At 42.6% G+C, this 24,436-nt stretch overlaps 1 protein-coding gene across 2 annotated transcripts in view; it reads right to left on the bottom strand.

Moving 5' to 3' along the window:
- Positions 1-24,436, bottom strand: part of RPS6KB1 (ribosomal protein S6 kinase B1) — a 44,642-nt gene that overhangs the window by 14,677 nt on the left and 5,529 nt on the right. Inside the window, exons 2-11 of one of the 2 annotated variants that reach the window (XM_077296191.1) lie at positions 20,433-20,479; positions 19,042-19,162; positions 15,689-15,757; positions 12,895-13,042; positions 12,723-12,780; positions 10,200-10,300; positions 7,790-7,880; positions 6,129-6,219; positions 2,920-3,027; positions 809-871 (exon numbers count right to left, since the gene is read on the bottom strand). In XM_077296191.1, coding sequence (XP_077152306.1) covers positions 809-871; positions 2,920-3,027; positions 6,129-6,219; positions 7,790-7,880; positions 10,200-10,300; positions 12,723-12,780; positions 12,895-13,042; positions 15,689-15,757; positions 19,042-19,162; positions 20,433-20,479 — 897 coding nt within the window. Of the gene's footprint in view, positions 1-808; positions 872-2,919; positions 3,028-6,128; positions 6,220-7,789; positions 7,881-10,199; positions 10,301-12,722; positions 12,781-12,894; positions 13,043-15,688; positions 15,758-19,041; positions 19,163-20,420; positions 20,480-24,436 lie in introns of both variants that reach the window. The other variant, XM_077296192.1, reaches the window with a different exon arrangement.

The raw sequence follows: 24,436 nt of genomic DNA, 5'->3' as shown, positions 1-24,436 counted from the left end.
TGAGAGCCAGAACAAGGCTGTCAGACTTACACATAGCTTGTGACTGTTACCTCTCACTTCCAGTCAGTCAGAAGTTGTGGTCACAAGATGGCGGCGCAGGACTGAAGCAGTGGCGGGAACAGCTGAAGACAGCGGCTGGTGAGTATAATACTAAGGTCAGGGAACTTACATTAGTGGAAACACTGGAGTGGTGCTTCAACAGAATCTAGAGATATCCATTAGTACCCACATGAACCACAAGATCTAATGGCTGGAGATGTTCATGGGAGTTTTCCAGGCATGTTTTGTCACCTATGCAAAGCTTACTACATAGTGAGAGGGAAAACGTGAGCTCAGAGATTAACTATTGTGAATCTTGTGTTGCCCATAAATTGGTATTACCCTTCACTGGCAAGCTACCTGTGAGGATCAGAGAACTGCGGAATGGTTTAGAAGATAAGTTGGACAATCCTGGTTTAGCCAATCTAGTGTGTACTGCCAGATGTATTACTATGTGGGAAAATAACTTGTATTCTATCCGAAGACCACAGGGAAATGTTTACTTTAGACTTACTCTTTGGGCAAGACTACCTAAAGCCAGAATCCATTCCTAGTTTAGCACAGACTAACCTTTTGGAAAGTAAGCGTAAATTAAGCAGAAGTAGTAGTCAGAAAAGCACTCTGCTCCACTACATCCACAAATTCCAAGGCACAAATTCCACCTTCCAACATTTACATTTCCCAAAGTGTATGCTCATTGACCAAAATGGAAAGGCATTCTTTGCTTTCAGAGCCATTTAATAGTAAAACAAAAGGAATGGGCGTTTACCTGAACATCCCCAGCATCACCAATACCAGCTCCAAGGCGTGAGGCAGCATTTCTTTTTAGCAGCTTACAGGTATAAAAAAAAAAAAAAAAAAAAAAAAAAAAAGAAAATGAAAAAGAAAAAACAAAATCATGTCAGGAAGATAGCATGGACACAGTAGCCATAGAGAGGTTCAGAGAATCCTCCAATATCAGCTGTTTAAATTCTTAGATGCTTTGGCGAGTATGGGAAACGGCAACCAAGGACCAGGGAAGGTATTGGCAAGATGAGTAATAATGCTTCTGTTATTTAACAAAACGGTAAAAAAAAAAATTCATGGAGTTTCAAGATGCCTTTATTAAATAAATTATGTGCACCCCTAAACGTTTCCCATAAACTACAACTTGTTACACAAGATACGGCACTTGGAACACAGTGATAAGTTAAAATACATTTCTTGGTCCTCATGGCCCATAATAGACCTGTCTTTAAAGCCCCCCCCAGGGAATATTTCCCCAAAACCTGTGTTAATGTGTAATGTAGTAGAATAAGATACTTCTCTTCCAAAGTTTCTAGCGCCTCTACGGTCCTTTTATCACTCACTGAGTCACATTAGGGTTTATGTGTGAGCCAAAAATCACTTTTACAATGTAAGCCTATAAGAATCAGTACGGGGCTCAATATGATCAAAATGTAAAAGCAACTTCAGTCTCGCACACAAATTTCATCGATGACAAAAGTGAGAAAACTCTTCCGGGCTGAATTTACACTGTTTTTAACGAACTGTGTCTAGTGATAAGCAAACGTGCTTGGATAAGGTGTTATCTGAGCATGCTCGTGTGCTAACCGAGTGTCTTCGGTGTTCTTGAAAAATATGTTAGAGTCCTCGCGACTGCATGTCTCGTGGCCTCAAACATATTTTTCCAGCATGCCGAAGACTCGGGTTAGCACATGAGCATGCTCAGATAACACCTTGCTCATCACTAGTTGTGTCATCTGCATCAAGGCTGCAAACAGTGCAGCAAACAGCTTTTTACCGTGGGTTTAGCTCCCAGCAAGCAGACAATTATGGTGCGGAAGTGCTGTAGGGAAGGTGTAATATCACATGACTAGCATTCAGAGAAGTGGTTGTTATGTAATACAATGACATACTGAGTCAGCAATAGGAGATGTGCAGCTCTCAAATCTTTCTACCCTGCCTCTGAGAGTAAGGTCCTCAACATGGAATTCCACATACAACATACTTAAGTCCTAAAGGAGCACATGAACAGAAATGGAGAAATGGTCTTCAGACTGTTTTTCAAAGTGGTTTCTTTTTGTTCAAAAACACTATCAGAAATTAAAGTGTATAGAAAAAAAAAAGTCTACATACAGCGCATTTTTAAAGGGAACTTGTCACCCCCCCAGGCGTTTTTAACTAAAAGAGCCACTTTGTGCAGCACTAATGCTGCATTCTGTCAAGGTGGCTCTTTTAGTTGGGGTCCCTACCAACGCTGAAATATTCCTTTTTATAATTTGCCTTTCCTACCTGTAGTTTGTCAAGGGGGCCCATCTTTTCCCCCAGACACAAACGCCTCCCAGCGATCACTCAGCCCTTCTGGGCGCTGCCTCCTCTGCCTTCATTAACATCCCCGGCGCCTGTGCTGTAAGCTCCCATCATGTGATGGGAGTCGAAGGGAAGCGCAAACTGCGCATGCCCGAAAAAACAAAAACAAAAACTTACAGTGCAGGCGCCGGGGACGTTAATGACTGTAGAGGAGGCGGCGCCCGGAGGGGCCGAGTGATGGCTCGGAGGCGTTTGTGTCTTGGGGGAAAAGACATGCCCCCCGGACAGACTACAGGTATGAGGGGCAAATTATAAAAATGAATATTTCAGCGTTGGAAGGGACCCCAACTAAAAGAGCCACCTTGACAGAATGCAGCATTAGTGCAGCACAAGGTGGCTCTTTTAGTTAAAAACGCCTGGGGGGGTGACAGGTTCCCTTTAAGGTTATGGGATGTTTTTTCAAATGCACAGATCTTCAAAAATGTAATTAGAAAAAAATAACAATCACAATAAATGCTTGTAAAGAGGTATCAGAAGGTGCCCATAATGTGAATTTGTATCAGTAGATGTGGAAATACCAGTACCTACCTTTTTAAGTAAATCCCTGGCTTCTTGGGTGAGGTAGGGGGGCAAGTTAAGTTTACACTTAAGAATTTTGTCAATAGTCTTTTTACGATTTTCTCCAGTAAATGGTGGCTGAAGGGGGAAAAAAAAAAAAAAAACTTGTTTAACAAATACACTGGAAGTGGATAGCCAGTCCCACATAAAACCTAACAATGCTTATGAGATTTTAGGACATTTAGCAGGCCTATCCTACATATATGACATGTACCAAACTCTGCAGCCTCATTGCAAATAAGGAATATGATGTCTTCCAACCTTAATGTAAGGCCTCTTTGCACGTCCGTGTCTACGGTACAAGTGGCGAGTTTTCACACATACCGGAGACACACACAGACCCACTGAAATGTATGGGTCTGTGCACATGTCAGTGTGTGTCCGTGGCAAAACACGCTGACATGTCCGTTTTTTACTGCCAGCACAGACAGAAGAACGCCCAGCACACGTAGAACACACATTGATGTCCTCCGTGTGACACGCATCAGCACAGGGGAAGAAGCACTACAGTAAGTGCTGTTCCCCGGCGGCTGGTGCTGAAGCCAGCTCTCATTCTCCACTGCTCAGCCGGCGATCAGAGGAGAATGATGAGCGTTATATTAAAGTCCGAATGACAGCAGGTGGGGGCTTTTGGGACTCTTACCCCCATCATCCGACACCTGCTGCCACTAATAACAGTGACAGTAGGTGCGGATGATCGGGGTATTCCACAGCCGCCGGCTGCGATTGTTTGGAAATAAATGAATGAAAAACCCGACATGGGTTCCCCTCTATTTTCTTGAACCAACCATAAAAAACTGCAACCCCCAGCCACGTACGGACTGGGGCTGAAATTCAGCCCTGGCATTTGAAATCACACATGCCCATGTTGTCCCCGTCCCCAAGCACCAGATGAAATATATTATTAATATTACTCTCGATGGAGGAAAAGAAGATTTTCTACAACACCAATATTTCTAATGATACCGACTTTGTGCTCCATCATAACTCTTAACAGTATAGGTGTCTTGAGAACACCGATTCTGTTAACAATGTAGCAGACAAGGCAGCCCATGACCAGACAGGCCCTTCTGGCATTTGCCAGAATTGCCAGATGGCCAGTCCGGCTTGCCCCCAGCTGTCAGCTTCTGCAAGGTTGGTTATCAAGAATAGAGGCGCCCATTATACTTGCATGGAGCACTCTGTGGCGCCCATTATACCACATGGAGCTCTCTGTGGGGCCCATTATACCGCAGGGAGCACTCTGTGGCACCCATTATACCGCATAGAGCTCTCTGTGGGGCCCATTATACTTGCATGGAGCACTCTGTGGGGCCCATTATACCACATGGAGCTCTCTGTGGGGCCCATTATACCGCAGGGAGCACTCTGTGGCACCCATTATACCGCATGGAGCTCTCTGTGGCGCCCATTATACTTGCATGGAGCACTCTGTGGGGCCCATTATACCACATGGAGCTCTCTGTGGGGCCCATTATACCGCAGGGAGCACTCTGTGGCGCCCATTATACCGCATGGACCTCTCTGTGGGGCCCATTATACTTGCATGGAGCACTCTGTGGGGCCCATTATACTCGCATGGAGCACTCTGTGGCGCCCATTATACCGCATGGAGCTCTCTGTGGCGCCCATTATACCGCATGGACCTCTCTGTGGGGCCCATTATACTTGCATGGAGCACTCTGTGGCGCCCATTATACCGCATGGAGCACTCTGTGGCGCCCATTATACCGCATGGAGCACTCTGTGGCGCCCATTATACCACATGGAGCTCTCTGTGGGGCCCATTATACCGCAGGGAGCTCTATGTGGGGCCCATTATACCGCATGGAGCTCTATGTGGGGCCCATTATACCGCATAGAGCTCTATGTGGGGCCCATTATACCGCATGGAGAACTATGTGAGGCCCGTTATACCGCATGGAGCACTATGTGGCGCCCGTTATACCGCATGGAGCACTATGTGGGGCCATTATACTATATGAAGAACTATGTGGGGCCATTGTAATGTAAGGAGGACTATGCAGAGCCTATTATATTGCATGGAGAACTTTTTGTGGCCATTATGCTGCATTGAGGGCTGTATGGGGATTACATTAGGAAAATCAAACTGTGATGGGGTCACCGTTTTTGTCTGGGGGATTGAGGGAGCATGTACAGTAGGGTTATCATACCGTGCGTGTGGAGGGTACTGTGGAGGAATTTACTGTGCGGGTATGATACTGTGCTTGGGGGTACTTTTGTTTGCATCATACTTTATTATTTGCACCATTAAAGGTTTTTTATCCTTCGTTATTACATATTTAAATTAGGCTATTGGGTCATATGCTTTTCACTACTCTTCCATATTAAATTATTTCAATATTTTATTCCAAGATCTATTAATTAAAATGTATTTTGTGCGTGGGACAACCACTTTAGGTTTGTTTTCATATGAAAATGTTCATCATTATATTTGATAAGGAAAAATTTCCAATTGAAGACTTTTTTTAAATATATATCAAGGTTGGCCTGCAACTTTGTTCAAGTTTTAATTATAGCTCTCTGTTTATTGGAGTTTGACATCCCTTTGCTATTTTACGTTGAACATTTTTCTGAAATTGTTCCACAATTTTTAGATACTTTTAGTTCACAGATTGCTGAACCTCTAACCATCTTTGCTTCTGTGAGACTCTGCCTCTCTAGCATGATGTTTTTTATACAGTCATGTGACTTATTAGACAAACCCTACAGCTGTTTTTTTCATTAGTACCACGTTTCCAGCCATTTGTTACACCTGTCTTGAGTGAGGTTTTTGAGATGCATTGCTGCAATCATTTTCTAAATGACAGAATTTTCTTGAATGAAATGGAAAAGTATCTCACTTTCAATTTCTGATGTGGTTTAAGGTTTTGCTGTGATTAAAATATTGCTATAAAGGATTTCTAAATCATTGCATTCATGTTTTCTTCACATTTTACACAGCGTGCCAACTTTTTTGGCATTTGGGTTGTATATCTTCAGCCATTTCGTGGCCACATCTATAGCATCACGCAAGAATTACATTCCGACATAGAAGTACATGCATATTGGTAGATAATACTATCGGTAGGTAATACTATGCTACTCATTAGGACATGCCAGCAGACTAGTATAGATTGCAGATGTTTTTTTTACTGCACAAACATCTTCACACTTACAGCTCCAGTTAGCATGTCATACATCAAGGCTCCCAAACTCCACCAGTCCACTGCACGATTATGGCCACTTCTCATCAGAATCTCTGGAGCCCTGAAAAATAAGATTAAAAGTATTTATAGACTTCATAAAAAAAAACAATAACAATAACATTAAAGCAATCTGTTAGAACTAAAACCACACAGGTACTATGATCGCTGTTATCAGTAGCAACATGGGAATATTTGGAGACTTGCATGTTTGGTTAACCTATGAAAAAAACCTTATTATACTTCCCCCAGTCTTCAGTAAATGCTAGTATACCCAAGCTTCTCTACCCCCCCCTCTATCCTATTGCAGGGAAGTAATTTGATGCAAATTGAATGTTCCTTAGGGTACCGTCACACAGTACCATTTTGATCGCTACGACGGTACGATTCGTGACGTTCTAGCGATATCGTTACGATATCGCAGTGTCTGACACGCAGCAGCGATCAGGGATCCTGCTGAGAATCGTACGTCGTAGCAGATCGTATGGAACTTTCTTTCGTCGCTTGATCACCCGCTGACATCGCTGGATCGTTGTGTGTGACAGCGATCCAGCGATGTGTTCGCTTGTAACCAGGGTAAACATCGGGTAACTAAGCGCAGGGCCGCGCTTAGTAACCCGATGTTTACCGTGGTTACCAGCGTAAACGTAAAAAAAAACAAACAGTACATACTCACATTCCGGTGTCTGTCCTCCGGCGTCTCAGCTTCTCTGCAGTGTGAGCACCGGCCGGAAAGCGAGCACAGCGGTGACGTCTGACGTCACCGCTGTGCTTTCCGGCTATGGCGCTTACACAGTGGAGAAGCAGAACGCCGGGGTACAGACACCGGAATGTGAGTATGTACTGTTTGTTTTTTTTACGTTTACGCTGGTAACCAGGGTAAACATCGGGTTACTAAGCGCGGCCCTGCGCTTAGTTACCCGATGTTTACCCTGGTTACCGGGGACTTCGGCATCGCTCCAGCGCCGTGATTGCAACGTGTGACCGCAGTCTACGACGCTGGAGCGATATTCATACGATCGCTGCGACGTCACGGATCGTGCCGTCGTAGCGATTAAAATGGTACTGTGTGACGGTACCCTTATGTTCTGGGGTCTCACTAGACCCCAGGTTATAACAAACATAGAAATTAGTAAAAATAAATAAATAAATAAATAAATACAGTTATGTCCACAAATCTATGCGATTTGGGCTGTGTGTGTCACCAGTTTGGATTTAAAATAAACAACTGAGATGTAATTGAAGTGTAGACTTTCAGGTTTAATTTAAGGGGTTTTAGCAAAAATATCTATGCATGCGCTCTCCGACTGTCATATAGAGAGGGCTTCCTTGTTATTTCTACTAACAAGATGAAAAAAAGCTTCATATGTATTATGTAATCATCCACTAAACCAATGAAATGGTATTTTCATAATACGCTTGGTGTTCACTTTAAGAAAATATATGTGTATAGGGGCAAAACCTTTCTTATTTTTGAATTTATGTTTTTATTTCTGTATAAAAAGTGTGCGAGAACAATCACAATGCAAAAGCAAAGACCACATTTGACTACATGGACCAAGGAGATGCCCCTGTCCATACAGCACAAGTCCTACGAATAACTAGTACAAACACAATGAAAATAGAAAGCTCACATGTATTCTATTGTGCCACAAAACGTATGCGTTACTGTGCCATCATGAATGGATTCCTTACAAAGTCCAAAATCTGTTAGCTTCACATGTCCTAAAGAAGAATTCAAAAGAGATTTACTTTCAAAAACAGATAACCGCTTATTTCTGTAAAAGTTTACACAGATCACTATGTACATAGGCCCCAATTCATCAAGACCGGCATTTTGTGCCCAGACTTATCCAGATGGGTGTTTTCTACAGGATTCTTGATGAAGTGTCCGCTTGAATAAGATGCTTCCGATTTATCAAGATTTAAAATCTAGCACCACCTATCAGATGTAGCAATCCTTAATAAAGTCAATATTGACCCTTTCACAAGTCTTACCATATGACTTGGGAGAATAAGGCTGGTTTCACACTTGCGTTTTTGTCTGCAGCGTTTTTGCACAAAAAACGCATGCGTTTTTTTCCCTATATTTAACATTGAAAACGCATGCGTTTTTTTGCACATGCGTTTGATCGCGTTTTCAAACGCATGCGTTTTTTGTCTGCATGCGTTCATTTTCAAAAATGCTACCTGCAGTATTTTCTTGCGCGTTTTTTTGCCGCGAAAAAACGCATGCGTTTTTTCGCGGCAAAAAAATGCATTGCTGTCTATGTAAACGCATGCGTTTTTAAGCACATGCGTTTGTTTGCGCTAAAAACGCATGCGTTTTTATAGAAAAAAACCAGAAAACACACTGAAAAGCCACCCACCACCATCAAGGTGATAAAGGGATCCAAACCCTAACCCTAACTCTACCCCTAACCTCACCCCTAACCGTTTAATGAACATTTTCTGACAGTCATATTGCCACGTATTTAAGTGCCACGTATCACGTATTTCAGTGCCACGTATTTAAGTGCCACGTATCACGTATTTCAGTGCCACGTATGCCACGTGCCACGTATTTAAGTGCCACGTGCCACGTATTTAAGTGCCACGTATTTAAGTACCACATATTTAAGTGCCACGTGCCACGTATTTAAGTGCCACGTATTTAAGTGCCACGTATTTAAGTACCACATATTTAAGTGCCACGTGCCACGTATTTAAGTGCCACGTGCCACGTATTTAAGTGCCACGTATTTAAGTGCCACGTGCCACGTATTTAAGTGCCACGTATTTAAGTACCACGTATTTCAGTTGCACGTATTTCAGTGCCACGTATTTCAGTCACGTTTAGGGTTAGGGTTAGGGGTAGGGTTAGGGTTTTCTTGTGTTTTCTTGTGCTTTTCTATAAAAACGCATGTGTCTAAAAACGCATGCGTTTTACCGCGTTTACATGCGTTTTTCACACATGCGTTTTTTTTTAAAAACGCATGCAGATAAAAACGCAAGTGTGAAACCAGCCTAAGCCAAATCACACACTCCACTTGCTGACAGGTTTTCTGGTGTTTGCCCCTCATCAGTGCAAAGCAGGAGATCTGATTTGGTTAAATAAGAGGCTTCAGACTGTGGGATTATTGGGGAACGTTTTTCGTTGTAGAGAGTGCCAAGTTGGCGTAAGGAGACTTATAGGCCATATAATGTTCCTCTGTAAATCAAACATGCAAATAGTCTCTAGAGGAAGAGGACTTGAACTCTAGTGCCACCTATCAGGACTGCATTGCACTTTTTTCTGCAGATACAAGTTGCATAAAAATGTAGTTCCATTTCAAGTTTGACAAGTGTGACCAACCTGTCAATCAGTTTTCCATGCGATGCTACAGATCGCTTCGAAACGCTAGCATTCTGCAAGCTAATTACGCTTGCAAAACGCTAGTGTTTAGCAGGAATATGCATGCAGATTCTGCATGCGATATACCCCCGGCAAGAGTTGCAGAATTGCCGTGGAAATTTCCGCAGACATGTATACTTGAGTTGGGGGTGGAACCTGTATACCTGGATCGGGGGGGGTTGGGGCATGTATACCTGGATAGTTGGGGCCATGCATACCTGGATAGAGGGGCATATGTATATACACACCAGCTGGATAGGGGGGGGCATATGTATATACACACCAGGATGGGTCACATTAGTACAGAATTGGAGGACATTACCCCTATAACAGTATCAGCGGCAGATCACCCCCCGTAACAGTTCATCATGACCAACTTTTTTGTTATACTTTTTTTTTCTATTTTCCTCCTCTAAAACCTCGGTGTGTCTTATAGTCCGAAAAATATGGTAGTTCTCTAATAAACAAGTGTGAATAAGCCAAGTCTAAGTTAAAGGGGTGTTGAGTCATTGAATATGCATGCCATATTCTGGAAATGTTCTATAAATATTAAATGTCTGGGGTGGGACTGCTTCTGTTCAAAATTCTGAAGTAGTGAGCAGACTGCTGTTGAATTGCATCTATGTAAAATAAAAAATAAGTTGGAGAGTCGCAAGTTGCTGTGTTTCCACCTTGATGGTTAAGCATGATGTTTTCCGGTTTCAGGTCACGATAAATTATTCCTTTCTGATGCAAATGTCCCAAAGCCATTGAGATCTCAGCCAAGTAAAAGCTGAAAATAAACAAGGAATGATATAACTTTCATATACAGATTCAGAACAGAAAAAAATATATTCATTTAAATATCATTGGCCATTTATAAGTTTATCTAAGAGGTAGCTTGTTAACATCAAACTATAACATGTTTTAGAGAATGAGGGCTGGGCTTATGAATCCTTTTTGAAGCATAAGGCTAGGTTCAGATTGCGTTAGGGCAATCCGTTTAGCGCTAGCGGATTGCGCTAACGCAATGTCTTTTAAGGGGTCGCGTTAAACGTCCCCGCTAGCGCAGATCCCCGATCTGCGAGAGCGGGGAACGGACCTCGGGCGCGCCGCGGACGCTACAAGCAGCGTCCGAGGCACGCTGCAAAAGAACGGCACATCGCTAGCGCGTGCCGAAAATGACACGCGCTAGCAATGCGCTTAAACATTGCTGGCAATGAGAGCGCTAACAGACGCGGTGCACGGCGTTAATTTCGCCGTGCAACGCTGTCCGTTAGCGCTCACCCATTAGCGCAATGGGAACCTAGCCTTATTTGTACATCAAGGGAAAGTTGCAGTCTGCAAGATAGCATAATACTCAATCGGGAATGTTTAAGAGGCAACACCCTTTCTTCAAAAAGGGAAACTTTGTAAAAAGAAGTGTAAAAAAATAAGCAAAAAACAAAAAAAATTTGAACTTTTTTGCACAAAATGAACGTGTTCCAAAATATCTTTGCTTTACAAGCATGCATACACAAATGTCCCCCCAGTGTCTACCTGACTACATAGTTAATATCCATCAGTTAAGCTGCAAAAAAATCTCAAAATTGCCTAAGCGCTCTAAACACTGGCTAGTACCAGCTTAGGAAAAAAACATGGCTACACGCATTATTACTTCTTAAATCTTTCCCGGCATCTGGCGTACATGTACGGTGCATGTCTAATCCAGCCTCAAGGACTGAGCTTGTATCATACCCGGCAGATGGGTTACACGATAACTGACTGATGGTGAAGAGGTCAAGAAACTATATTTAAACTTCAAAGTAATATCTTTATTATAATCCAAATGACACAAAAGATGATCTGAAAACTTGTTATACAACAAAGCTCTGATTGCTCCTTTTAAACCCCTTAAAATGTTGAAGTCAGTACTTTAGTAATAGAAGAAGTGATCACAGTTTCAGATCCCCAGTTTTTAAAATTATAGTTCTACATACACACAGATATTATATATACACACACATACAACAAAAAAGGAAAAGGAACTTTAAACTTGGGCCTCTTATAAAATCAATTATATTAAATAAACATATAAAACTAGAAATAGGTAGATCTAAAAAGCGAGAAACCACACAAGAGGCAAATGGTGGGTATGCCTGGATGTTCATATTAAAATAGTAATGCCTAGTCCATTTCATTGTAAAACGTGTGTCAGGTGTGGTGAGCCCCTGGACATCTTTTTTAAAGGTAACTTTATGCGAAATGTAATTAAGTATTTATTGTTCATGTGTGTATTTGTATGTATATCTGATGTAATATGTGTGGCGTGTAGAAATATCATAGCTTAACTCTCAGTTGGTTACATTTTGGAATGCTATACCGAAATAATAGTGCTAGACTTTTCACCGATTACCTTATACCATGGTCTTTGAGCTTTTTAGTTATGCCCAAATCATTTGATTACTATTTGCAAATGAACAGCCAGGCATACCCACCATTTGCCTCTTCTGTGGTTTCTCACTTTTTATATGTACCCATTTCTGGTATTCTACATGTTTGTTCAATAAAATTATTTGTTTTATACGTGGTCAATATTGAAAGCTCCTCCTCTTTTTTGATCTTTATATTGCTATGCTTTTTGGCTCAGTTACTAAGATATTTTTTTTTAGGTGAAGTAAAAAAAACTAGAAAAATACTACTACTTTTTAAACTGCAATGAAAGAGGCAACTTACGCCACTCACAAACTTTTTACTGCCATTCTTATACATCTATTTTTAAGTTAAAGGGTTATTCCCAAGATAGTAAACTATCCCATATACATAGGGGATCACTGGGGGTCCGTGAATATCAAGGAAAAACCAGGTCACAACACTCAGCTATTCCCAGCAGTCCTATGAACAATCAATGAAACGTGCACCATAGCTCTGTTCCATACACGGTGTAGGTTTGCCAAGTCCAGTCCTTGGATTCCAGAGCCCCATTTTTGGGATCTCTGGGAGCCCAGTGATCGGACCCCCAGAAATCAGCAAGTTATTCGCTATCCTGTGGCTAGGGCTTACCATCTTAGGATCACACTTTATTTCTGGCTAAATTTGTTATACATAAATACACCTCACTTATGTTAAAAAAGGAAACAGAAGCTACAATAGTATCGGATGAAAGGATATTGGGCAACACTGTCTCATAGAAGAGGAAGTGGTTTATGGCTGCATCAGTTACAGATATTACTCACCAGGCAGTATCTTCCATAAAGATCCCTTCACGCTCCAACTGCATGAAGAGTTCTCCACCTAAATAAAAATACGAGTTTGAAAGGTTTGAAATGAAAAACCTGGAAAAAAAAAAAAAAAAAAAGACCAATGTGTTTGAGGCCAGACATTTTTTAGTTGCAGAAAGTGACCGACCGCTAAGATACTCCAGAATGAGGTAGAGTTTTCCACCAGTTTGAAAGGCATAAATTAAATCCACAATAAAAGGATGCTTCACTTCTTCCAGGATATTACGTTCTGCCTTTGTATGTGCCGTGTCTTTTGCATTCCGCACAATCATAGCCTAGGAGAAAATCACACAGTACATGAGTCTAGATAGGAAAATGTCCACATTATAGAGAACCTGTCACCATGACATAGATGACCAGGTTTTACTCTTATTATTATTTATTATAGCGCCATTTATTCCATGGCGCTTTACATGTGAGGAGGGGTATACATAAAAACAAGTACAATAATCTTAAACAATACAAGTCACGACTGGTACAGGAGGAGAGAGGACCCTGCCCGCGAGGGCTCACAATCTACAAGGGATGGGTGAGAATACAGTAGGTGAGGATAGAGCTGGTCATGCAGCGGTTTGGTGGATCAGTGGTTACTGCAGGTTGTAGGCTTGTCGGAAGAGGTAGGTCTTCAGGTTCTTTTTGAAGGTTTCCTCGGTAGGCGCGAGACTGATATGTTGGGGTAGAGGGTTCCAGAGTAGGGGTGATGCGCGAGAGAAATCTTGTATGCGAATGTGGGAAGAGGAGATAAGAGGGGAGTAGAGAAGGAGATCTTGTGAGGATCGGAGGTTGTGTGCTGGTAGGTACTGGGAGACGAGGTCACAGATGTATGGAGGAGACAGGTTGTGGATGACTTTGTATGTCATGGTTAGGGTTTTGTACTGAAGTCTCTGGGTAATGGGGAGCCAGTGAAGGGATTGACAGAGGGGAGAGGCCGGGGAATAGGGGGAGGACAGGTGGATTAGTCAGGCAGCAGAGTTTAGATTAGATTGGAGGGGTGCGAGAGTGTAAGGCTGCCGTGTCACTAGCAGTATTTGGTCAGGATTTTTCATCAGTATTTGTAAGCCAAAACCAGGAGTGGGTGATAAATGCAGAAGTGGTGCATGTTTCTATTATACTTTTCCTCTAATTGTTCCACTCCTGGTTTTGGCTTAAAAATACGGATGTAAAATACTGACCAAATACTGCTAGTGTGATGGCAGCCTAAGGCTACTTTCACACTTCCGTCTTTAGGGATACGTCGCAATGCGTCGTTTTGGAGAACAAAAAAAGCATCCTGCAAAGTTGACCGCAGGATGCGTTTTTTTTCTCCATAGACTTGCATTAGCGACGCACTGCGACGTATGGCCACACGTCGCATCCGTCGTGCAACGGATGTATCGTGTTTTGGCGGCCGCGACGCACAAAAAAAACTTTCAATGTAACTTTTTTTGTGCGTTGGGTCTGCCATTTTCGACAGCGCATGCGCGGCCGAAACTCCGTCCCCTCCTCCCCGGAACTCACAATGGGCAGCGGATGAGTTGTAAAACTGAATCCGCTGCCCACGTTGTGCTACATTTAGCACAACGTCCGTCGGTACGTCGGGCCGACGGTTTGCGACGGCCCCGTACTGACGGATGTGTGAACGTAGCCTTAGAGGGGAGGCCACAGAGTAGGAGGTTGCAGAAGTCAAGGCGGGAGATGATGAGGGCATGGACTAGGGTTTTTGCAGATTCTTGGTTTAGGAATGTACGGATCCGTGAAATATTTTTGAGTTGAAGTTGGCAGGAAGTGGAAAGGGCTTGGATATGTTACTCTTATTTTATACCCACTGCTCCCCCGAGTATTCCGCATTTGTTCCCTTTATTTCCGCAATACAGTTCCAGAGACCTCTTAATTTAGTGCCGATTTTATGGACTTTACTAGGGAGCATGTCTTTAGGCTGTTTTGCATTATTACCCCAGAGGTTAAAGATAATAATTAGCACCAAATCAAAAGGCCCATATCTTTATTGCGGAATAAAAGGGCTAATAGTGGCTACGATTAACAGAGTGACTGGTCAAATTAATGCTTCACATTTAGAGCTGCTTTAAAGGGTGTTATGTCAGAGACTTCCCATTTCAAAATGTGGCATCTGAGGCAGTCAGCTGATCATTCAAAATCTCAACCTCTAAGGCTATGTGCACACGTTCTTACGTTTTTTTCGCTATAAAACGCAATAAAAACGCATACATATGCATCCTATCATTTAGAATGCATTCCGCAATTTTTGTGCACATGATGCGTTTTTTTTCTGTGAAAAAAATGCACTGCGGTAAAAAAAAGCAGCATGTTCATTAATTTTGAATATTTTTCACGTTTTTCCTGCTATTTAATACATTGGGAAAGCTCCGGAAAAAAAATGCATGCGGATTTCTGGCAGAAATGTCCGGTTTTGGTCAGGAAATTTCTGCAAGAAATCCTGAACGTGTGTACATACCCTAACAGCGTATATGGCCACAGAAGGCTACCGCACGGGAAACGTAATATTACATGGTCATCATTCCAGAAATTACAAAGATGGATCAAGTCTGCCAGAAAACAAAGTAGCTCATTAAAATGCAGATTGACATTCTGTTTCGGATGAGGAACCCGAGAGGACTTATGGACAGGAGCTGTCTACATGTGACACCCCACCAGAGGTGTTTGCATAGCTATAGATCTAGCTTCCCTCTTACTGCATGCCTCTATCCTCATTTAACAAGTACAAGTTCCATAAGAGGACAGTGGAAGGAAATGTGATCTAGCAAAGAACTCAAAACAGATGTATAGAGGAAAACGGCTTCTAATGCCATTCTGCATTGATTAACCTTATTAAAAAAGGACAATTCAAATTAAAACAAGAATGTTTGCAACAATCTATGGGAAACATTGAGATCTAACAAACTGTGTGTACAGATGCAACTTACCTTTTTAAGTACCTTCATGGCAAATATCTTCCCAGTATGAGCTCCTATTACTTTGCGTACTTGAAAAACCTGCACAATAGATAAAGGTTTTTTTTCCCCTGCTCACTGGAAGTTCAAAAGACAATATAAAGATTATACAAATACTTGTTTTCTTAAGTCAAAGGCGCTAAAGAGCCAATTAATCATTCGTGATTTTTTTAACTCCATTTTCTTCTTTTGACTTATAGTATTTGCGGACTTCTTTTGTGTGCCAAAGTTGTCAAAATAGCAAACAATCATAAAAATGAAACAAAACGTTCTTTATTTCTGTTTTTACCCTGTTTTCTGACTTGTTAGAGCGAAAAAAAGTTGCCCGATACAGTAAACTTTGAGAGTAAAGGCTCGAGAGTACATATGTGCAAACAAATTTGCCACTTTGAAAAGTTGAAATTGAGGAGCCAGGCAAAAACATCTGGAAACCACACCAAACCTCACAGGGCAGTGTTATGTGCATGGGAGGGGGGTGGTCTTGTAATGAAGAGAGGAGGCAGAGCAGAGATTTCTTTCGAAGCACTGGGAGCCTGGAAGAACTCATTAACAAAGGTTTAAAGCTCATTTGCTCAACAACTACACTGCAGCTATAAGGCATACACATAAGACTATCTTAACTATTCTACTACCTGTATGCCCATAGTAATGGCTTAAAAGCTTCCCAGGGGGTGACAGATTCCCTTTAAGGAATTAAGGAGTATTGCTTGTATGAAGTATTGCAATCTGAATCTTGTTTTATAATTTGTTTTATGCTGTTCATTTGATTCTAGGCAGGACTTCTTTTCATAGACTCCTGTTAAGTGCGCTCTCTTTGCTGCCCACCCCTTAAGTCTACATAAGAATATTGCTGTTGCGCAAGAGTACTTTTATCATTTGATATTGAGGTTGGCAATAATATTTCTTGATATTGTTATTGCTCAGTATTCTTGTAATTCGATATTGTCAACAGTAATAGTATTTCTTACAAAATAGTAGTGTAAAACCACTTAAGGCCATTTTAGATGATGGACAACCCTATATAGTAAAGTGCAAAACTATTCTACCCAGTGATAAGCCATAAATTTGTAGTAGAGGTGGGTGCCACTAATGGGGCCTGTATTTATCTTGGGAGCTGCTGATAGTGGAGTGAAGGGGAGATTCCAACAACCTCTCCACTACATCAAGGCACTATACGAGACATGCAGGTCACGTTGGTGGTACTTGTATCGACTATCACATCCAGAAGATCTATTTATATAATTGCCTTAAATCGTCTGTCATCCACTTCCGTCTGGATGTCCTCGAATCCCACAATCCACCGCGCCACACCGGAAGTACGCCGACCACCATATTGGAATACCCAAGTGATGGGTATTCCAATATGGCACCCGCTGGTGGTCCCAGGCCCTTGCGCAGTACCAACAGCGGGTCATCGCCAAACCTTCCGGGTCAGCGGGGGAGGGGAGCGGCAGCTGTCCATCATACTCACCTGCTCCCGGCGCATCTCTGCATGTCCTTGCTTCTCCGGCGCCGGCAGCTTCTTCCTGTGTTCAGCGGTACGATGTGACCGCTGAACATAGGAAGAAGCTGTCGGCTTCTGGAGACCATCTGACAGTGAGAAGCTGCCAGGGACCACGCCGGGAGCAGGTGAGTATAACAGGGGAGGGTGAGCATTCAGATATTCACCTGTCCCCGTTCCACCTCAGCGCACCGCTCCATCTTCCGTGTCCTCTGGCTGTCACTTTCAGGTCAGGGGGCGCGTTGACGCGATTAGTGTGCGCGCTGCCCTCTGCCTGAACAGCCACTGCAGAGGACGCGGAAGACTGAGTGGCGACCGGTGGTGGAACGGGGACAGGTGAATATCGCAAGTTCCGGGGGCCTGCTCAGGACAAGGGGTAAGTATGTAATTATTATTTTTTTTTTTTTTATCACAGCAGCATATGGGGCACATGTTTCCATGGAGCATCTTATGGGGCCATAATCAACCTTTATGCAGCATTATATGGGGCACATTTTCTATGGAGCATCTTATGGGGCCATTATTAACCTTTATGCAGCATTATATGGGGCACATTTTCTATGGAGCATCTTATGGGGCCATTATTAACCTTTATGCAGCATTAGATGGGGCACATTTTCTATGGAGCATCTTATGGGGCCATAATCAACCTTTATGCAGCATTATATGGGGCTTGGGGACGAGAGAATCTCAGTACTGCAAAAGCTGCCCCCATCGGGACGTCACCACCCTCCCGATGTAATAGCATCGGGCCTCCATCTAGTGAGCAATAAATATACAAGACAGGAATACCCCTTTAATTAAGCAGCATGAGCCATGGTGATAAATTGAACTCATTTTAAGGCTGTCTAGTGTTAGTTTACATTATCTTAAAATTAAGTGTGTCTGCTGTAAACAATAATCTTAAAATTAACTAATAGGAAAAAATATTTTGACAACGGTGGGGGGGGGGGGGGTTAAAAAGCACAATTAATAAATTCATTATTGAAAAATTAAAGGGAACCAGTTATGGGGGTTTCATACCTCACACTATAGGCATGAATGTACAGATGGCTTCATTCTGTTTAAATCAAAATCTTGATTGTAGAAATCAGTTTCGCAGTTTCTGAAAAATCCAGCATTGAAATTGTATGCTAATGAACCTCAAGTGCTTCGGAGTGGAACATCCTCCGCTTCCTGCATTAGACTGACACATCACTCTTGCTTCAGCGACCTGCATCCTACGAAAGTGATCGCGCGCATGCATAGGCAGTGTCTGGGGCAGTGCATGCTCAGTAAGGTCCACATGATGTCGCCAGACCCAGTGAGTTGATCTGTGCATGCACCGCCCCATCTGAGGAGACAAGCAGATCAGCAGTGAAGAAGTGTCAGCAACAAATCCTTAGAGGCAGATGGCGGGGAAAACGGAAGGGGAGCAGGAGAGCTGCAAGTGCACATTCCATCCAAAAGCACTTGCAGCTCATGGGTATATGATTCAACCGCTGGATTTCTCAAACCACAAAATGGATTTAATCAGCATAGAAGTGACTGTACATACATGTCATTAGTTTGAGTAAAAAAAATCCTCATGACAGTTTCCCTTTAAAATGCCACTAAAACAATGTTAAGTTGGGCATGGAAAGATGCTAGTGAATGCTGAGGGGTACGGTTGAGAACTCTGGTCTGGTGAATGGATCCTCTTCCAACAGGTTAAATGGGAAGGCAACATTACAGAAGCACTTGAATCTTTATTTCCTAAAAACGCAAAGCCAATTTTTAGTCCTGTGGCAGCTTAAGTTATGGCAACACTAAACTTGGAGTAAAAACAAATTATATGGTCTCTTACCTTCCCATAACCACCTTTTCCAAGAACACGAAGAAGCTCAAAACACTCTGGCCTGATCTTTTCTGGACCCCTATTCACACTGGTCTCCGAGATCTCAAACTTTTCACAATGCTCCATACCACTAAATGCAGAAAAAGGGAAGTTTGTTAACATGGAACATATCATGAAATAAAACAAGACCATTTAACGCTTGGATATGTACATAAAGTATACAAAATGTGTGCCAAATCCTGTATACTAGTAGCAAGGTTGATTCTGTGGGTTCACTTGAAAGGGAAAATATTGGATTTGTGGCCAAGGCAAAAATATGTACCACTGGCCGACAACTGTTCTTATGGTGGAAAAGTAAACAGGTCAGGGATCGCCCAATGAATAAGCAAAGTTTGTTCACTGGATGGTCAGATCATTTATGCAGGCACGAAAAACAAATAACACATCAGAATTAGAAGTACACCCCTCCGTGTAAACAGCGGACGTGCTACCAATATTATGATACTGTAAGGGGACAGAGCAATCGTATTAGTGATCATTCTGTCTCCTTAATTCTTTGCCGCAAATGTGTGCTGAATGACTTGTGTATAAGTATATATTGTGTATGTGGTGCACTGACGAGCCAAAGTTGGCAGTGTAAATGCAGCATTACTTGGAAGACATCAACCCTAAACTGCATGGATGCGGATACAAAAATATTAGGTCTTTTGTGTGCAGTTAAAACCTGCTCCATAAAATAATCGGGGGTCACAAAAAACACAGAAAAGAATCCAAATTACGGTTAAAAATAAATAAATAAATATGTGTAATATTTAGTATAAAAGAAAAGTCTAAACTTAGTAAAGAAAAACAAACCTGAGAGTAAAGTAAATGTACTGGGAGCAAAAAGTATATGCAGATGGAAACCTTCACACAATACATCATCGACAGTGAAAAAAAAAATGACGCTAATGGGACGATTCACTAAGGCTGGCATTATACATACTAGTCATAATGAAAGGGCGTAGTGGCGTAAGATGCATGAAATTAAGAGGTGCACTCCACTTAATGAATGTGCACCTTGAGGCACGAGTCTCACCACAAATGCAACTACTGGAGTAACGTTTCTTGAGTAGGTTACGTCACTGAAGTGGTGTCACATCTGATGATGGACAGGTTGACACAGTCACACCCAGTCCTCTGCTGGTGTGAATACGCCAAATAGCAACATTGTCACATTGCACAAATATTTAAGATTTCAAAGTGTTTTACACCAGGTATACACAGATGAATCAGACCCTAACTGTTATTTTGGCTTTTTAGTATTTAATATGGTTTCTTTAAAATAATGTTGTGTGTAGAGTACAAGAACCTTTTAGACTGCAGTACTTTTAGATAAAACTACTCACATAACAACTTACAGTTCATATGACATGCCACCATGCTCCATGAATTCATTAATATTGCTCTGTAAAAAGATAAACAGAATTTCATTACAATTATGTAACCATCATTCACACTATCTTTCTGTGCAAGATTTCAACATTTGTGTGTGGTGGAGCTGCTCACTGTTAGGGTATGTGCACACGTCCGGATTTCTTGCAGAAATTTCCTGAAGAAAACCGGAAATTTTCTGCAAGAAATCCGCATTTTTTTTTTCCGTTTTTTTCACGTTTTTTTTTAGCATTCTGCAAGCGTAATTAGCTTGCAGAATGCTAAAGTTTTCCAAGCGATCTGTAGCATCGCTTGGAAAACTGACTGACAGCGTTTGACAAGTGTGACCATCTTTTTACTATAGATGCTGCCTATGCAGCATCTATAGTAAAAGATAGAATGTTTAAAAATAATAAAAAAAATGGTTATACTCACCTGCAGGCGTCCGTTCCTATAGATGCCGTTGTGGTTCAGGACCTTCCATGACGTCACGGTCACGTGAGCGGTCACATGACCGGTCTCGACCAATCACAAGACCGTGACGTCATCGCAGGTCCTTCACCGCACACCAGCTATAGAAACCGAAGCGGCAGCATGCAGCTGAGAGGCGGGAAGACATCGAAGGTGAGTATATGACTATTTTTTGTTTTAATTCTTTTTTTTTGACCAATTATATGGTGCCCAGTCCGTGGAGGAGAGTCTCCTCTCCTCCACCCTGGGTACCAACCGCACATGATCTGCTTACTTCCCGCATGGTGTGCACAGCCCCGTGCAGGAAGTAAGCAGATCAATGCACTCCTAGGTGTGCGGAATCCCCTGCAATTCCGCATTTTAATGAACATGTTGCTTTTTTTTCCGCGATGCGATTTTTTTGCGGAAAAAAAGGCTACATTTGCACAAAAAATGCGGAATACACTGAAAATAATGGGAGGCATATGTTAGCGGTTTTTTTCGCGCTTTTATCACGTTTTTATAGTGAAAAAACGCGAAAAAAACGCGAAACATACTGAACGTGTGCACATGGCCTTAGGGGTGTCATCATGTAGCTGCCTGTCTTTGGTGGTACAGGGTGAAAGAATATTTTAGACCACAACATGAAACTGTACAGCATCCTGGAAATCAATGAACATATAACATGCAATGGAAAATGGGATGGTCCATATACAAAATTAAGATTATACACATCTGCAGAAGACTGCATAACCCAAACCTGTAAAAACTGGTGTAAGAGCCTGGCACTCAATTAAGTCTTTATTGGCCTTCATGGAAATACAGATTTTGGTTGAATGCACGTCAGCAGGCTCAGAACATTCTGTGTCTGGGGGCCTCCACAACATGTGTGGTTTAAGGCCATGTGCACACGTTCAGTATTTTTCGCGTTTTTTTCGCGTTTTTTCGCTATAAAAACGTGATAAAAACGCGAAAAAAACGCTTACATATGCCTCCTATTATTTTAAGTGTATTCCGCATTTTTTGTGCAAATGTAGCCTTTTTTTCCGCGAAAAAACCGCATCGCGGAAAAAAAAGCAACATGTTCATTAAAATGCGGAATTGCAGGGGATTCCGCACACCTAGAAGTCCATTGATCTGCTTACTTCCCGCACGGGGCTGTGCCCACCATGCGGGAAGTAAGCAGATTATGTGCGGTTGGTACCCAGGGTGGAGGAGAGGAGACTTTCCTCCACGCACTGGGCACCATATAAGTGGTCAAAAAATAAGAATTAAAATAAAAAACAGTCCTATACTCACCCTTGATGTCTTCCCGCCTCCACTGCACGCTGCCGTTCGGTTCCTGTAGCTGGTGTGCGGCGAAAGACCTGCCGATGACGTCACTGTCCTGTGATTGGTCGTGAGCGGTCATGTGACCGCTCACGTGACCGTGACGTCACGGAAGGTCCTGTGCGCACAGACCAGCTATAGGAAGAGGAGCCGGACGCCGGTGAGGAGATGTCTGGGTGAGTATAAGCATTTTTTTATTTTTTTTATTATTTTTAAACATTCTATCTTTTACTATAGATGCGGCATAAGCTGCATCTATAGTAAAAAGTTGGTCACACTTGTCAAACGCTATGTTTGACAAGTGTGACCAACCTGTCAGTCAGTTTTCCAAGCGATGCTACAGATCGCTTGGAAAACTTTAGCATTCTGCAAGCTAATTACGCTTGCAGAATGCTAAAAAAACGCGAAAAAAACGGAAAAAAAACGCAAAAAAAAAAATGCGGATTTCTTGCAGAAAATTTCCGGTTTTCTTCAGGAAATTTCTGCAAGAAATCCTGAACGTGTGCACATACCCTAAGGGTACCTTTACACAGTGCAATTTTGATCGCTACGACGGCACGATTCGTGACGTTGCAGCGTCGTATGATTATCGCTCCAGCGTCGTAGACTGCGGTTACACGGTGCAATACACAGCGCTGGAGCGATAATTTCATGACGTATTTGCGATGTAGAAGCCGTTGGTTACCGTGCGCACATCGTATACAACCTGTGTCACACGATGCAATCATGCCGCCACAGCGGGACACTAGACGACGAAAGAAAGTTTCAAACGATCTGCTACGACGTACGATTCTCAGCGGGGATCCGGATCGCAGTAGCGTGTCAGACACAACGATATCGTAAATGCATCGCTGGAACGTCACAAATCGTGCCGTCGTAGCGATCAAAATTGCACTGTGTAAAGGTACCCTAAGACTGCCATTCCTTTTGTTCTTGATAAGATAAGCCTCTACCAGGAGTCTCACAGCATTTCTCTCAGAGAGCGGAGTTGGGAGAGGTAGCCATCAGCCAAATGATCGTTCGGCTAACAGCTGTGTACGTGGGGCTTAATGGGGTGTGGTCTGAACTTCAAATTAATTTTCACCCTAAACCCCTATCTACTCAATGTCATAATCTAAACTATTTTCTAATATACTTGAATTTAAAAATCCCTGTCCTTCCCCATCTACACTACATAATTGCTTTTCTTTTTTTCCAACTTCTTTTTTGAGGATACTTTGTTTCAGAATCCAATCCCAGTGCATGATGAGATAATCAAACAAAGTATCATCATGGGACCACTGCCCTCTCCGTGAAACAAAACGTCATCAGTGACCTTAATTTCAGGGGTTAGGCTAGTCCCTGTGCGACATGCACGGAGCGATGTCTGCAATGATAACGCACTGTCTCAGATCAGCAGCAACGAGTCGGCAACAGAGTGCACTGTCAGTGAGCGTTGTCAGAATACCCGGCGTGTAGCGAGACCAGTGCCACCACGCTTCAACAAATAGGCAACTAATAGGACAAACCTTTATCAATCTTTATATTTCTACCCTTGTAAAATAATAATACTCACCTTCGGTGCAGGCTCCATTCCAGCGGTGTCGGCATTGGCTCTCCGGGGATTCTGTGACATGGTTACATCATGCAATTCCTGTGGCCAATCAGCCCTGGCTTCACTGTCCATGCCTTCGGACAAAGCATATACATCAAGAGGAAGTGTGAGCAGCAACAGCCCTCACTTCTGGATATATATAATGGTGGGGAGAGTGAAGCCAGGGCCGGTTTGCTGCAAGGATAGCGTAATTCTTCTCCGCAGTGGAGTGCTCTGCCGTAGCTGATCAGATAAGGTGTAGAACACTCTAGTTATTGAGTCAGCGTTGCAGACTTAGGCACCAAACACCTCAACTCTATCACTTTACCTAAACTCTTCCACTTTTCAATAATACTTCTAAGGGTACCGTCACACATTGAAATTTTCATCGCTGCGACGGCACGATCCGTGACGTCGCAGCGATCGTATGAATATCGCTCCAGCGTCGTAGACTGCGGTCACACGTTGCAATCACGGCGCTGGAGCGATGCCGAAGTCCCCGGGTAACCAGGGTAAACATCGGGTAACTAAGCGCAGGGCCGCGCTTAGTAACCCGATGTTTACCCTGGTTACCAGCGTAAACGTAAAAAAACAAACAGTACATACTCACCCGTCGGTGTCCTTCAGGTCCCTTGCCGT

The sequence above is a fragment of the Ranitomeya variabilis genome, chromosome 3 (assembly GCF_051348905.1).
Source record: "Ranitomeya variabilis isolate aRanVar5 chromosome 3, aRanVar5.hap1, whole genome shotgun sequence".
Classification (NCBI taxonomy): domain Eukaryota; kingdom Metazoa; phylum Chordata; class Amphibia; order Anura; family Dendrobatidae; genus Ranitomeya; species Ranitomeya variabilis.
Note: the sequence above shows the minus strand (reverse complement) of the source record. Positions and strands in the feature narration are given on the sequence as shown.